At 34.8% G+C, this 14,917-nt stretch overlaps 3 protein-coding genes across 4 annotated transcripts in view; 2 read left to right on the top strand and 1 right to left on the bottom strand.

The window, feature by feature from the left end:
* Positions 1-3,531, top strand: part of LOC107692616 (solute carrier family 24 member 2) — a 21,273-nt gene extending 17,742 nt beyond the window's left edge. Inside the window, exons 7-10 of the mRNA XM_016491763.1 lie at positions 311-445; positions 894-983; positions 2,300-2,466; positions 2,569-3,531. Coding sequence (XP_016347249.1) covers positions 311-445; positions 894-983; positions 2,300-2,466; positions 2,569-2,818 — 642 coding nt within the window. The 3' untranslated portion in view covers positions 2,819-3,531. The remainder of the gene's footprint in view (positions 1-310; positions 446-893; positions 984-2,299; positions 2,467-2,568) is intronic.
* Positions 3,532-8,665: 5,134 nt separating this feature from the next.
* saraf (store-operated calcium entry-associated regulatory factor) lies at positions 8,666-12,140 on the top strand. Of its 2 annotated transcripts, none has more exons than XM_016491762.1 (6): positions 8,666-8,941; positions 9,605-9,783; positions 9,860-10,355; positions 10,800-10,965; positions 11,525-11,616; positions 11,789-12,140. In XM_016491762.1, the coding sequence occupies exons 1-6, from the start codon at positions 8,863-8,865 to the stop codon at positions 11,812-11,814; spliced, it is 1,038 nt and encodes a 345-aa protein (XP_016347248.1). In that variant the 5' UTR covers positions 8,666-8,862; the 3' UTR covers positions 11,815-12,140. The 2 variants fall into 2 exon arrangements, with proteins under 2 accessions (XP_016347248.1, XP_016347247.1); XM_016491761.1 differs by having other exon boundaries at positions 10,797-10,965; positions 11,789-12,139.
* A 1,165-nt stretch (positions 12,141-13,305) lies between these two features.
* On the bottom strand, positions 13,306-14,831 carry pla2g12a (phospholipase A2, group XIIA). The gene is made up of 4 exons (XM_016491760.1): positions 14,329-14,831; positions 14,178-14,254; positions 13,861-14,026; positions 13,306-13,613 (listed from the first exon to the last, which is right to left on the bottom strand). Exons 1-4 carry the CDS (start codon positions 14,546-14,548, stop codon positions 13,495-13,497), a joined length of 582 nt encoding a protein of 193 aa, XP_016347246.1. The 5' UTR covers positions 14,549-14,831; the 3' UTR covers positions 13,306-13,494.
* Positions 14,832-14,917: the final 86 nt, after the last annotated feature.

Raw genomic sequence — 14,917 nt, 5'->3', positions numbered from 1 at the left:
ACGCGCACTAGAGGTGGTTTAGCCAATCACAACACACTGGGCTAGCTAACCAATCAGAGCCCATCGCCTATTTCAGAGGGCGGGGCTTCATAAAAACAGTAAATGATCAGCGCGTTTCTCAGAGAAGGGACAGAGCGGTGTGGAATAATGGTAAATTATGTGAAAAAAAATGCTTTTTTTTAACAAAATGAAGCATTAACACATGTTAGACTGCACCCCATAAACACAATCAAGCCTAGAAAAATATTCTAATATTACAATATCACAGGCAACTGAATGACATCATGTTTTTGTGGTTCTAATCTCAAAGGCTGAAGAGGAGGAAGATGAAGACCAGCCTCTGAGCTTGGCTTGGCCAGACACACTGAGGAAGCAAGCAACATACCTCTTCATCTTCCCCATCGTCTTTCCATTGTGGCTGTCGCTGCCAGATGTCCGCAGAGATGTACGTTTGAGTTTTTTTACATCCATTTAATGCAAAATAAACAAATTTTATTTAGCTATAAAGCAGCTCTAATGAAGACATTAGCTTGATCATCCAGTTAAATTCACTTCAAGTTTTGTTCTTATCTGATAGTGTCAGTGCAGTCAAATAGATAATATACACTGAAAAAAATTATAAATGCAACACTTTTGTTCAAATTTAGACAGATTTGTGAACAATATTTGAGAGAAATAGGCCTTTTGTGTACATCGAAAAAGTCTTAGATCTTTGAGTTCAGCTCATGAAAAATGGGGGCAAAAACAAAAGTGTTGCGTTTATAATTTTGTTCAGTGTATGTCAATATAAAGTGTCTTCAGTGTGTTGAAACAAACGGACTGCTGTTTTTAAAATATTTCAATAGCAAGCTGTCCCTTCCTCATTTTTCCTTCTATCCTCTCTTGTTCCATAGACATCAGTAAAGTTCTTTCCGATCACATTTTTGGGATCTATTTGTTGGATTGCTGTTTTCTCTTACCTGATGGTCTGGTGGGCTCATCAGGTACCTCCACTTCACCAATAGCACACACTCAACCAGTTTCACACATCCTGGGCTTTTCTGTTATAATGCAGTTCCTTTCACCAGTGGTTTTTATATTATTGTAAGTAATGCTCTGGCATATACTGTATGTATGTCCAAAAAAGAAAGTAAGTGCGAGAGATAGAGGAGTGATCTCTGCTGTAAATCTGTATCTCAGCGACGTACATTAAAAACCAGCCAAAGCCAAAAGCTATTCTTGTCTTTTCCCTTTAGAGACAACTGTTCTTTAGCTCTGCTTCAGCTCCCTCTGTAGAAACTCATCTAAAGGTTCTCTACCAGAACTAGAAACAACAAAATCGATTATGGTTACTTAACATAGTAAATCAGTACTCTGAGTTTCTGTTGATAATAAAAGTTTGAAACTAGATGGAGAAATACCAAAAATTCTAACATTCCTATATGTTAATATGATAACCCTATTTATACAGTGTACAATGGCATTTATATACACTTATCATGGTACCATTTCAAAAATTGTGGTTTACAACACTCTATGGTATGGTAACCTGCGGTTATTAACTTACTTGATTTAACCTATACATTTGTGTTCTAAATTAATTTTGTTGGTTAAGAAAGTTAAGAAATTGTATGTAGGTTGGTACAGTCAATATATTTTGTATATACTTTAATAAAACCAGTTATTTTAAGTGTTACCATTTTTAGGTTTACAATTTTTTCAGTACAGTGTTGTTATTGTTACGTAAAACTAAAAACTGCTTTGAAATGTTTTTTGTTCATTGAAATAAAGCTGAAGTAATAATAAGAAATATGAACCAAAAAACCTAAAAATAAAATGTAATTGGGACTGTTGCCTTTACAAATTACTGGAATAATAAGCTGAAACTGAAATAAAAAATAAGTTGAAATAAAAAAAATTAATTACTAAAACTTAAAATGAAAATTGAAAACATAAAGATAAATACTATAAAAGTATGTACATAAACATTTATAAATAACATTTCTCACTCTTCATCCATCCTCTGTCATCCTGAATGGATTTTTTCACCTAGCTCATTGCAGTGCTCTCTGGGATTTCTATTTCCCACAAACTATAGATGTGGTTTGGCCAAAACAATGTGATTTTGTGATCTTAGTGATGTTAAATTGCCCTTGCAAAGATACCTGTAGTGCTACTAGAGTAAAATCATAATAAATTAATGTCAGATCTCCTTCAAACAGATCTTTGACGACAGCTGAGGCTAATGCCAATTTAATACCGTTTTATCATAGTATTTTCATGGAAAGTTTCAAACACCCAGTACAAATTTCTCCCACAGGTTGGTGAGACTATTGGAATCACAGAAGAGATCATGGGTTTGACTGTTCTAGCGGCTGGTACCTCCATTCCTGATCTCATCACCAGTGTTATTGTTGCCCGGAAGGGTCTCGGCGACATGGCCGTCTCCAGCTCAGTCGGCTCCAACATATTTGACATCACTGTGGGGTGAGAGATCTTCATCAGTAACACTAGAATCATCATGTGATAGACTCCCTACTGTAAAACAACCCTTTGAAACATCTCCCTGTGTCTGTTCACTGTCCCCAGCCTGCCTTTTCCATGGTTGGTCTTTTCAATCCTGAACGACCTGACTCCAGTGACCGTGAGCAGCAACGGCCTGTTCTGCACCATCGTTCTGCTCTTCCTCATGCTCCTCTTCGTCATTATCTCCATCGCTGTGTGCAAGTGGAAGATGAGCAAGCTGCTGGGTTTCTTCATGTTCCTGCTCTACTTTGTGTTCCTGGTGGTCAGCGTAATGCTGGAGGACAAGATCATCATCTGCCCGGTCTCCATTTGATTCCTTTATCGTACACGCCCTTGTTCTTTTTCTGGGAACAGACTCTTATTTATTGGGCATCCGAATGATAACATGAGAGCTTGACCGCAGCTGCGCTGTGGCACTGCATCTTTATATCCACCGAAGTCCCGAAGTTTGTTATGGGAAAGTAGTGCAATATTCTGCATGCACTCTCAAAAGCAGTACATGTAGACTTGATGTACTGTAGATTTTAGCCATATTTAATACGCTGTATGAAGAGGATGGACTTTAAGAGCAAGGAGACACAACATCCAGTGAGGAGGTGGACATCTATGGGGAGTGTCCACAGACTCAGGAAAAGACCTTTGGTGAAAATATGCAATAATAAATCAATCACGATCCTGGGACTGTGCTTTAAAGCTCATGATATCATAAGCCTTGTGTTGCACAATAACTTGAAACAAAGCTTTATATTTGCTTTGCCTGAACGCTGGTCCTTTCTGATTGTTACTTGAGCATTTTCATTCGGAGCATATCATATCTTTTATTGAATAGACTTGTAGACGTAGTCAGAAATCTATTCTTAACAAAATATTTAGGACTAAATTTAAGATTTATGTTGTCGAATTGTATATAAAACTTCTGTCCATTTGGATGACAAAGTTTTAACAAACTAATAAACTTCATGTAATGCATATGAGGGTTATTATAGGTTAACTAAAACGGCAACGACAAAAATATTTTTGTTACTTGAAATACAATAAAAGTTAACTGAAATAAAATATGAAACATTTCTCATTTTCATTTAATTTAACTTGATGTACTAAAATAACTAAAAATAAAAATTTTAATTAAAAGTAATAAAACCTATATAGACTTCTAAAAAATGACAAAAAAACACAACAAAATTACTAAAATATTAAAAATAAAATGAAAATGGTAAATACAAAAATAACTAATTCAAAATATTAAAAACACTAATAGGTACTCAAATAACACAGATGCATATTTGTCATTCATACGTAAATGAAACGGGTAAGATTTCTGTAATAGTACGAACACAGAATAACCAGGTTTATATATTTAAAAATCCAATTTGTTTCAATTTCATGTATTTTAACTAATTGAATATTGCTTGTTCCATAGCTATCATATTTTAACCATGCCCATGCCTGAGTAAGTTGTATTTGAGTAAATGCATTTTAAAAGTTATTTAAAATCAAATAGAAGCAAACATTTAATAATAACTATGCCATGATTTTTTTGAGTGCAGTTTTCTAACCTGTTTCTTTTCGTTCATGCATAATTGGCAAATATGCATTACATTCATTAGTTTGTTAAAACTCTGTAATCCAAATGGATGGAATTTTTCTATGCAATGTCACTACATAAATCTTAAATTTAGGCCCAATATTGTTTTAAAGTGTAGAACTGCAAATAATCAGTATCCAACTCTAAAGATTTGGAGTGCTCGCTGTACTATTGAATATAATTAACCACATTAATTGTTATTTGTAAATGCGATATTTTATATATTTATTCTCTGGGACTGAGGTTTAATTTGGTGTGATTCGTTTGGCGAAATCCAATGAATGAATGAATAGTACAATACATTCTCTGCTTATAGAGAACCAGTTATCGCTCTCTTTTCACAATCAGTTACAGCAAAAGCTGTCATTTCTTGAGCTAAAGGGTGTCTTCGTCATCATCATCTTCAGCATCATCATCTGTCTAGACTGCAGTGTTCATGAACTTTTACAGACTCTACTGTTATCAGAGCTGCCAGCTGGTGTTAATGTGAGTAGATGTGTGAGAGAGTTCAGTGCACTTTGCAGAACTCTTTACCGATCATTCATCCCTGCCTGTATCTCTCATTCCTGTCTTAAATCATTTCGGATGATGGAATGAAATTTGGAAGTGAAAGTACTAAAGGAATGGAGCACCCAACAGCTTTGCATTTGACCGGTATTCTTAGTTAAATACATATGTATCTATCCATTATTAATTTTTGTGTATTTACATGAGTGATGGACAAAATAAAATTATTTCTAAACTTACACTAAAGCAGTATTACGTCAAGTATTTATGATTTTGGGGGGGGAAAAATCATAAAAATCATAAATACTTTACTTGATTTGAAATTTTCATTTTGAGCTTAAGTGCCTAAACTTTGTTTTGTGATGTGAAAAACTGAGAAATGTTATGTAATACAAAATTGTTGAGGGGTGTGGCCAATATGATAAATACAGTATGTGATGATATATTATTAAAATTACATTAGAAGAAGAAAAGGAAAAATATCACTTACATTTGAGAACTTTGAGATGACGATACAGTCTTTGATGTAAATCTATGAATACAAAGCAAGTTTAAGCTTGCAAAGCCATTAAAATAATCATAATTGATGTAAAGTCATACTTGTATGATAAATTGTAATTCCACTTCATACGCTCAGCTGAAATTTTGGCTAGTTAATATTTGGATAGCTAATATTGTCTTGACTTGGTTTAGCACTTTTTCCCCCACTAACATTTGTTTTGAGATTAAACAATAATTATCGCAGCAGATATTACATCATTTTATATTATATGATATTACTGTTTTTTAACAATCATTTTGTCACCAATTTTTTCAGAACCTTGATGTCATTTTTCAAAACTAGACACAAAACTCAAAACAGTCATTATTTGTAACACAGGCTGTCGAATGTTCAAAACTTTGCATATTGCGTTCATATCTTTAAAGAAGAAGATTTATTATAAAATATCATAGGAACATTACTTTAGATCACCCACAAACAAGATACCCATAGTTTCACTGTGTAGTTTTAGTACAATCATTAAATATAGTTGTTCAAAACACATGATGCAGCTTCATTATGGTTCTACACATTCATACATCATTGTAATAGACTAGAGAGAAAAGTACAGACACTGGAATCATTACAATTGTTTTTCAGTTGCTAACAAGCATTGTTCAATACTGAACAGTTTCAAAACTGTTCACACAGTCTGCATTACCAACATGAATCTTGGCCAAACTGTTTATCTCACCTCCAAAACTCACTCAGACCAACAAAACACTTCATATATGTCTCAAAATAAGCTCGTGCCATAACACTGGCAACAATTCTCATTCAGAAAATATAAATTTCATTCATAACACACTGGTCTAAAAAAACACTATAACACTATAACTATGAACTTTTATCCTTGAAGTTTGAATGATTTGTCACATAAGTATTTCATTATAGGATAAGAATAACATCTTTACATTTTACTGACTGTATTACACCCCCCCAATTGGTATTACACATACCAAAAAACAAAAACCCATCAACATTTACAAAACTTACTTGTGAAAAAAAAAATAAAAAAAGACAAAACCCCATCAACAGCACGTCTAGTATAATGAAGTATGTGCAGTATTGGAGTCCCAGCTGCTCCAGGAGGCCTTTCTGTGTGGAGTTTGTATGTTCTCTCTGTGTTGACGTTGGTTTCCTCTGGGTTTCTTTCACAATCCAGAGACATACAGGACAGGTGAACTGGAGACTGTAAGTGAGTGTCATCCCTGCACTGTAAGAAAAAAAAAATCCGTGATATTTATGTTAAAATACCGGCAGCTGTGTTTGCCAGAACTTCACTGTAAAAAATATGGTAGCAATAAAATACCGTATTTCATTAACTGATGTAATGTTAATAAACCAACATATTTTAAGTGTTAATATCTGTTTTGAACCATTGTAATGAACTGATAACCACCAAAAACTGGTGGTGATGAGAAAGTCACATGATGAACCAAAGCTCATCACAAACAGCTTTTCTATGAGCTGAGGAGGGCAATACTCATATAGAAGGTGCACAGTGTCATTCACACAAACACTAAACCCCACACATGATACTGAAATAATGCAATACACATTAATTTAACAACATTAGATGTAAGATTGAACCCTAATGTACACAACTGATAAGAAAAAAGTAAGAAGAAACATGTTAGTTCAACAAAAAAACATCAAATATGAAGTGTCATGCAGGGAATTCTGGGAGTGTCAATTTGCGGTTTTTCACTGTAAATTATTCAATTACTTTTTCTTTTTCACTTCCAAAAACCGTATTTTTAACAGTATTTTACTGTGAAATTACATTAAATGTAATAACATTTATTCACCGTATATAGTATGAAAACTTATTGTTAACCAGTTAACAGGTTTTTACTGTAGCATTTTTACAGTCTTTTACTGTTAAAATCACAATAATTTTTTACAGCGTGTGATGGAGTGGCCATCTGTCCCGAGGGTTTTCCTGCCTATGACCCAGGAAAGGCTCCAGCCTCCTCATGACCCTACATAGGACAAGTGCTTTGGAAAATGTATGGAATAGATGGATGGATGTTCAGCACTGTGGGGGTTCTAGTCCTCCCTGTCTCTGCCACTTTTTTTCCCCTAAAAAACCAATGTCTTCCTTGATCCATGTTTCCAAACAAAATCATTCCGAAGCCATCCATTTATTAAAATATAACCAAAAAAGAAAGAAAGAAAGAACAAGAAGAAGACTAAAAATAGGACATCTGGCTTGGCTTTCAGCTGAAATTGCAGTTAGTTGCGTTTGGAATAATTATTATTCAATTTCTTAATAAATATTCGGTTACACTTTACTTGAAGGGGTGTGCATAAGACTGACATTAAAAATGACATAACTGAGCGAATGACACTTAATGACAGTTGTCATAAACATGCATAAAACCTCCTTCATATTCATGACATGTGTCATGTCATGATTATGAAGGTGCCATGTCAGTCTTATGCACACCCCTTCAAGTAAAGTGTTACCAAATATTCTGCTAAGATTTTCTATTTCAATATAATTCCCGCAGAAATGGACAGATTTGATTTGAATGAGCTTTTATCAGTTTTGAAAGCAGTTTGTTAGCATTTGAAAAATATGCTGAAAATGTATAGTGTTTTGCAGATTTTAGAGTATGAATGACAAAAGTCTTTGTGGATTTTGAAAAATGTGGTCATTGCATGCATTTTGTCTGAAAGCAATAAAAAAATGGTTCACAGTTTGGTCCGCATAGACTTCTGTATCGCTGAATGTGTGAACAGTTTTGAAAATGTGGCTTCAGTATTGAACAATGCTTCGGCTTCCAGCTTTATCACCCTCTAAAAAGACATTTACGTATTGTCGGAAAAACAAATACTGATAACAATGATATAGAGTTGTTTTTCTCTCCCAACAACAGTCATCTTGAAACTGAGTCCTCAGTTGATTCGCTTTCATTATCTAAACATTTAATATTGTTCATCATTTTCCATAAAACTATGCTTCAAGAGTAATGCAACAGTTATGTAGCATTTTGAGCAGTTGTATCAATTGATAGTTAGATCATCGTAATGAAATGAATAGACACTCAACTCAGATGTAATGCGTGAGTTGTATTTTGAAATAGGAATAACGTTACTTTGATGCTAAGTTGTGTCATTTTGATTTTAGTTCAATGAATGTGCATTTTGATCATCGGTTGTGAATTATGTGTGTAGAGTTTTGAAAAATGACATGAAAGTTCTGTTATTAGTGCAAAAATGTAGGCTAAATAAAGGTACATAGTCCTCTCCAATGGTTATTTTCATCTTATGAAATAAATAGGTAGTTAAAAAGATAGACGAGTTCACTGCTAACAGGTGTGATTTGAAACAGATAATGTTAACTCGAATGGATAAACGGTAAATAAACCTTTTAGCGAGGATACTAAAGTTACTACTAGAATAGAATCTTACATTTTCAACAATTTGGCATTCTAAAAACCACCTCTCTTTATTACTGGAGGTCAATGTTATGTAATTCAATGCACCTATCAGTAGATGGCGATAATGAGAGGCTCATCTGCACTTCACCAGAAACACGGAAGCGGAAGTAGCGTGAGAAGAATGATGTTGCGCTGCTGAACTGTCAGTTACATTTGTTTACATCAGACTTTATTTTCACTTATTGGTGAAAGCCACGTACTGGCTTACAGTGAGGCATTTCAATCCAGTTCAATACTCAAGCATAAAGAAGAGATTTTCCATCATAACGGGAGAAATGAGGAGCTTTGTTTCCGGAGTGTTGTTTCTGCACTTCTTGCTGCTGATTATACCTCACGTCAGCTGCTGGAATGATGGTAAAATATATTTTATATGAACCTTACGGCGAAATAAACAATCATAATCAAGTCAAGGATATCAGAGAAGATAGACTGGTCGTCAGTCTGAGTAAAATAAGTGCGCGTTAGATCTACTTTATACAGTATTTGCATTGAAGTTTCACTCTAAATGTGCAGCTTTAGTGGAAGTTGTGACATGCTGTGATAATATTTTACTAATATTACTTTTATGTAATACAGAATTAGTTTGGGGGTGTGACAGATATGATAATATAAACGTTAAGATATTTTATGAGTATTTTATAAGAAAAATATTAATCGTGATATTATATATATGTACAATATAAATTATGTATATGTTTATAATTAATGTATCTTAAAAAGAAGAGTTGGTGCTTCTTTTAAGTTGTGTGTGTGGCCAAAATTATAATATAAATAATATATTTTATTAAAATGACAATAAAATATATAAAATATGCAGTAAATAATATGAACCAGAAGGAAAATTCAATATTAAATATAATTAATATATATATATATTTAAGTATAATATAAATGAAATATCTTATAAAATCTCTGTTTCTTAAAGAGGTCATCCGATGCTTTTGTGTGATACCAAATGTTTTGGGGGTGTGGTCAGATAAGAAGAAATATTAATCAAATCTTTTTTTCCTGCGACAGAGGCTGTGTTACTGCGTGATGTTCAGGTGCTCACGCTCCACAGAGGACGCTACACCACTGCACGGCGCTCCAGTCCTGTGCCTCAGCTGCAGTGTGTCGGAGGATCAGCTGGCTGTGGATCATTCGTTCCTGAGGTGGTCCAGTGTTACAACAGAGGATCAGATGGCATAGACACACAGGTAAGACTCCAAAACTGCCTCTTGCATACTATATGTCTCTACACTATTCATAGTATTACTCTCTCTCTTCTTATAGTGGGAATGCAAGGCTGACATGGACAACGCGTACAGGTTTGGGCGCGTGGAGGTCTCCTGTGAAGGCTATAACAGTCCCAATGACGCATATGTGCTGAGAGGCTCCTGCGGTCTGGAGTACACGCTGGAGCTCACGGCAGAAGGGAGGCAGCAGCACACGCACGGCTCCGGGGGCTCGTCGGGCTTCTCAGACTTTGCCTCGAACTTCTTCCAAGGCTTTTCCAATCATAAGCAGCAGCAGAGCGGAGGCCATTCTCAACAGTCTAACGGCCAGTATCCCTTCCAGAATGGGCCGTCTGGTGATGGAGTGGGTGGGCTTATAGTGATAGCTTTCCTTTTGCTGGTGGCATATGCTGTATACAAGATGTTTCTGTGCAGTCCTACTCACGGCCACCAAGGTTACAGTGGAGATGGATCCCAGGGATACGGCGGGACATGGGATAACAGCCAGGGTATGGAGCCACCGCCGCCTGGATTCAAACCAGATTATTACTCAGGTAATCAATCAATCTATCTGTCTGTCATTTTCAATATGATTCCATTCTCTATTATTATTATAGACGTAAAGGGATCCGCTACCCAGAAATGAAAGTTACTCACAATCATGTCATTCCAAACCTGTATGGCTTTCTTGTTTCTGTGGAACACAAATTACATTTGGAAAAGTGTTGGTAACCAAACAGTTTCACTTCCCATTGACTCCCATTGTATGGTCAAAAATATAATGCAAGTCAATGGGAACCAAAACTGTTTGGTTACCAACATTCTTCAAAATATCTTCTTTTGTGTTCCACTGAATAAAGAAACTAATACAGGTTCGAACAACATGAGGGGTGAGTGATGACATTGAAAGTCTTAAGTGTAACCAAATGTGCATAATATTTGCATATTTATTTATGGGAAGTGTGTAATATTTCCTGTTTTGTGGGTTCTCTCAGCAGACCACTCCAGCTCAAGGCCCGGGTACGGCTTTTCTGATGCGTACACCAGACCTCAGAGTTCTTGGACCGGTTTCACTGGTGGAAACACTGGTGGACGTGGTGGGGGTGGATTCTGGACTGGAATGGGCACAGGTGGAATTCTGGGATATTTGTTTGGGAATCAGAGGTAAGCAAGCAACATATCCTCACATAATTTACTTATAGCAAGCACTTGTATGTATCAAGGCTACATATTTTTTAATAACCTTTATTTCGTTTTTTGACAAGGCATACACTTCAATTTGAGGTACAAAAAGAAGCAAAATAATGTAAAAGATGTCAAATATAAATATCCCTGATATGTAAAATACTAGAAGGGCAGTCAAGTCAAAAGATCACAGTGGTTACATTCGTGAAACATAAAGGAAAAAAGTTACAAAAATAAGATACATTGCATAAGACCAGTAAGTGATCATATTCTCAAGTGCTCCATATTTCCCAAAATAAATATCAATTGTCATTATTGATCATTCATAGGCTCTCTACTACAGTATGCACAACTCGCTTAACCACACATCAAATAAATACACAGCATTGGTATTGTGACTATTTGCAAATGTTGTTGGTAATCATAACAGTTTTGGCCTTTTTGGTAAGAAATGATCTGTTAAGCGAACAGCATTAATGTAAATCTAAATGCAGTAATTTTTAGCTCAGTCTTCACCTGACTTTTATGTTGATATTAGACGCCAGCCACCCATGGGCTTCGCAGGACCATCTTACACCAACCGACCTTCTCCAGCACCAAAAACAAGCTCAGGAACACGGACCACCTCAGGTAATCTATAGCAAATTTAGTTACAGATTCCAGATGTGCTTTTGTGTTTATTTCAAAGCACATTTCTCTCCTATAATGTCACTGTACTGTATAATGCCATGAGTAAGCCATCAGAAGCCAATTAGATGTGTATTTTGGAAATGAGATCTATTTATGGTGTTTTCTGGTGCAGGTTTTGGAGGAACTAAAAGAAGATGATTGAGCAACCTCAATTCTCACATTGGACATGATCAACAGACATATTACAAGGAATTACAACTTTTTATTCATACTATTGTTCATTTATTGCCCAAGACTAAACTAGATAGCATATTATTGCTTTGATTGGTTTGTTGCTGTTCTCTTAAAACAACCTGCCTTTTTTCATTCTGGCCTTCACTATGGGTTTAAAAAACAACACACCCAAATACAACTGATCTTACTGTTTATTAAGTGTTTAATGCAGTTTCTTCTCAAAGGAAACTGTTATTTAAATGTTTTACATTCTAAAGGACTTTATTTTCTATATAAATAGATGATATAGAATCTTAATATAAAAATATTCAGTAAATATTTAAAGTCAACATTAAATCAAAATGGACCCTATTGACTTTCTTAACGCAAGTTCTTGGCCCTATTCTGTAATGATTCGAAAAAATGTCTTCTAATAAATGATTTTTTTGGAAAAAATGTCATCAGATTCATTTCTGATTCCATTATGGTATAGACAATCTAATAAATTCTCAATGAATAAGTTCTTGCAGAAATATGAAAGAACAAAAGGGTTGCAAATGGAATTTCATGTGGACTTTTTTCTTGATAAAAAAGATCAAATCAAAGGCATGTAAAATTATGTCAAATCTTTTTTTTTTTTTTAGTGTGAGGTTACTGGACATACTGTGATAAAGTTCTTAGCCACTGGCTGTTGTGAAAACATTCTCATTCGCTAAGGTATAATTTGTCTATTGGCTCACTCTATTACTCATTGCTTTTGATATTAAAATTCTGATTTATTAAAGCTCTTCTTGCTATGACTATTTGGCATTTCTAGTTAACTATAATATTAATGAAGTCAGGGTGACGTTTGTAGGTTAACAGTTGTGTACAGATCTTTTGAAGTTTATCTCCATTAAATTATCATGCTCACCTGAACATATGAACTCCACATATGTGTCTACTGATTCAGATTATTGGCTCGTCAAGGTTTCACAAGTCTTTTCCACAAGATTAATCTTTTCAAGTTTATATATTACACACTCGTGGTCAGAATTATTGGCACCCTTGGTAAATATGATCAAAGAAGGCTGTGAAAATAAATCTGCATTGTTAATCATTTTGATCTTTAATTTTAAAAAATCACAAATTTAACCTTTCATTGGAGAATAAGAATTTAAAATGGGGGGAAATATCCCTGGTATGCTCAAAATTGTAAATATGAATGGGAATATACTTCACAGATATTTTACTCATAAGAATTTCTAGGGGTACCAATAATTGTGTCCAACGTATATTTGAGAAAAACATTTATTTCATAATGAGATTTTCCCCCATTTTCAATTGTTTTAGTTCAATGAATGGTTAGATATGTGAATTTTTTAAAATAAAAGATCAAAATGATTAACAATGCAGATTTATTTTCACAGCCTTCTTTGATCATATTTACCAAGGGTGCCAATAATTCTGACCACGACTGTATAAATGTAGTGTATATATAAGGCACATCAGTATGTATACATTTATAATCATATTAAATAATTTAAATTTTTCTGTAATTACAAAATACACCGTTAACTATGACATTGCAATGAATGCATACAAAGTGAAGAAACAAATTGTATTGCATCTTGCAGTACCCTGAGACAATAAACAATCAAACCTCTACATAAACCTATCAGCTGTTCACAGATCAGCCTTCTCCTCATAGTGGCAAATGCAGGATGATCTTTGGCTATCCAGGTATGGCTTACATCCCAAGTGCATCACAGTATCAAAGAGCAAAGTCACTGCTGATTCACAGGCTGTGAAATCAAATATGGGTATAAGGTTTGACCTCAGCAAAATGTACAAGAAATACAATAGGATATGCAAATGAAAAAAAAAATCTATATATATATATATGTGTATATAATATATATACACATATATATATATGTGTGTATATAATATATATACATACACATTGTTAGCAAGACTGTCAAGTTGAAAAATACACCGTTTCCATTTAATAAATTAAATTGGGTCAACCTTTACTTTGTTTTAACTTACCTTGAACACTTTGGGACAAACCCAGTGTCATTTGTAAATGACTACAAATGGTCTCCAGACAGACCTGGAACTGCTTATCACAGTCATTTTTCTCTCTTCCACAGGTATCATAGCACAGATCGTGCTCATTACAGCATCTGGTCATTGATGGGAGCCCAATATCAAACTGCAGTCAAACACAGCACAAGTCAGAGGCAGAGAGAATATTAAAAGAATAAGCAGTATTCAAATTAGAGAAGCAATCGATTTATATCTCCCAATACGTATTATTGAAAACCACAATTCAGCAATACGAGTAATAGCTTTTCTCTCTTCACCTGAAATCCAAACAGTGGGGATCCGCATCCGTTGGGTGTTGGTGATTTGTAGCTGGGACGAGGAACTGGTGTGTATCCTATAAAGAGCCAAATCCCATGACCAATTAAACCCAATGATGAAGACAGAATTCTTATGTTTAAACTGACCTACCGTCATTGCACTTAAAGATACAGCGTCCGTCTGAACCTCCGACCAGGTCTAAAGCCACGTTAAGGTATTTGTCTATTTTTTGAAGCCCGTTCCGGATGGATTTTAGAGTCTTTCTCCAGTCTGGAGGCTTAATTTCTTCAGTAAACTCATCGGCTTTAGTCACATGAATCAGTATCCCAACAGAGAGCAGCAGTGTAACGCGGATAACACGACAGGGCATAGTTCAACAAATCCCACTTTGACAGGCTAACTCTAGAGTCTATCGGTAAAGTTTTATTTACGTTTCCAAAAAGAGAACCCACATGATTAAATAGATATGTTAATAATAAGGTTGTTATTACTACTAGAAATAGTTAATAATAAATAAGTACTATTAAACCAAGTCCACGTCGGCGAAAGCACCGGCTTCTTGTTGATAAATGAGCGAAGTTCTTCTTCTACTACTTTTCTATTGAATGAAGTTTGGCACACTTACTCGAGCTGCATCTCCGCCACCTACTGGACATAAGTACATAGATACATAAATCAAATAAAGACGATAAAGAAAAAACACTAGAACAACGATTTATGTTCTAAAAATTCTTAAAAG

This window comes from Sinocyclocheilus anshuiensis, unplaced genomic scaffold (assembly GCF_001515605.1).
Source record: "Sinocyclocheilus anshuiensis isolate Anshui unplaced genomic scaffold, SAMN03320099.WGS_v1.1 scaffold50, whole genome shotgun sequence".
Lineage (NCBI taxonomy): Eukaryota > Metazoa > Chordata > Actinopteri > Cypriniformes > Cyprinidae > Sinocyclocheilus > Sinocyclocheilus anshuiensis.
The sequence above is the reverse complement of the archived record's forward strand: the minus strand, read 5'-3'. Positions and strand labels throughout refer to the sequence as shown.

Bases quoted from the DNA above. Each gene is read 5' to 3' on its own strand.
- saraf (XM_016491761.1), top strand. From the start codon at position 8,863: ATGAGGAGCTTTGTTTCCGGAGTGTTGTTTCTGCACTTCTTGCTGCTG. The intron at 10,966-11,524 runs GTAAGCAAGCAA...TGTTGATATTAG, and splicing joins TATTTGTTTGGGAATCAGAG to ACGCCAGCCACCCATGGGCT. The intron at 11,617-11,788 runs GTAATCTATAGC...TTTCTGGTGCAG, and splicing joins AGGAACACGGACCACCTCAG to GTTTTGGAGGAACTAAAAGA.
- pla2g12a (XM_016491760.1), bottom strand. From the start codon at position 14,548: ATGCCCTGTCGTGTTATCCGCGTTACACTGCTGCTCTCTGTTGGGATA. The intron at 14,255-14,328 runs GTAGGTCAGTTT...GGCTCTTTATAG, and splicing joins TATCTTTAAGTGCAATGACG to GATACACACCAGTTCCTCGT. The intron at 13,614-13,860 runs GTAAGTTAAAAC...TTGATTTCACAG, and splicing joins TTTGTCCCAAAGTGTTCAAG to CCTGTGAATCAGCAGTGACT.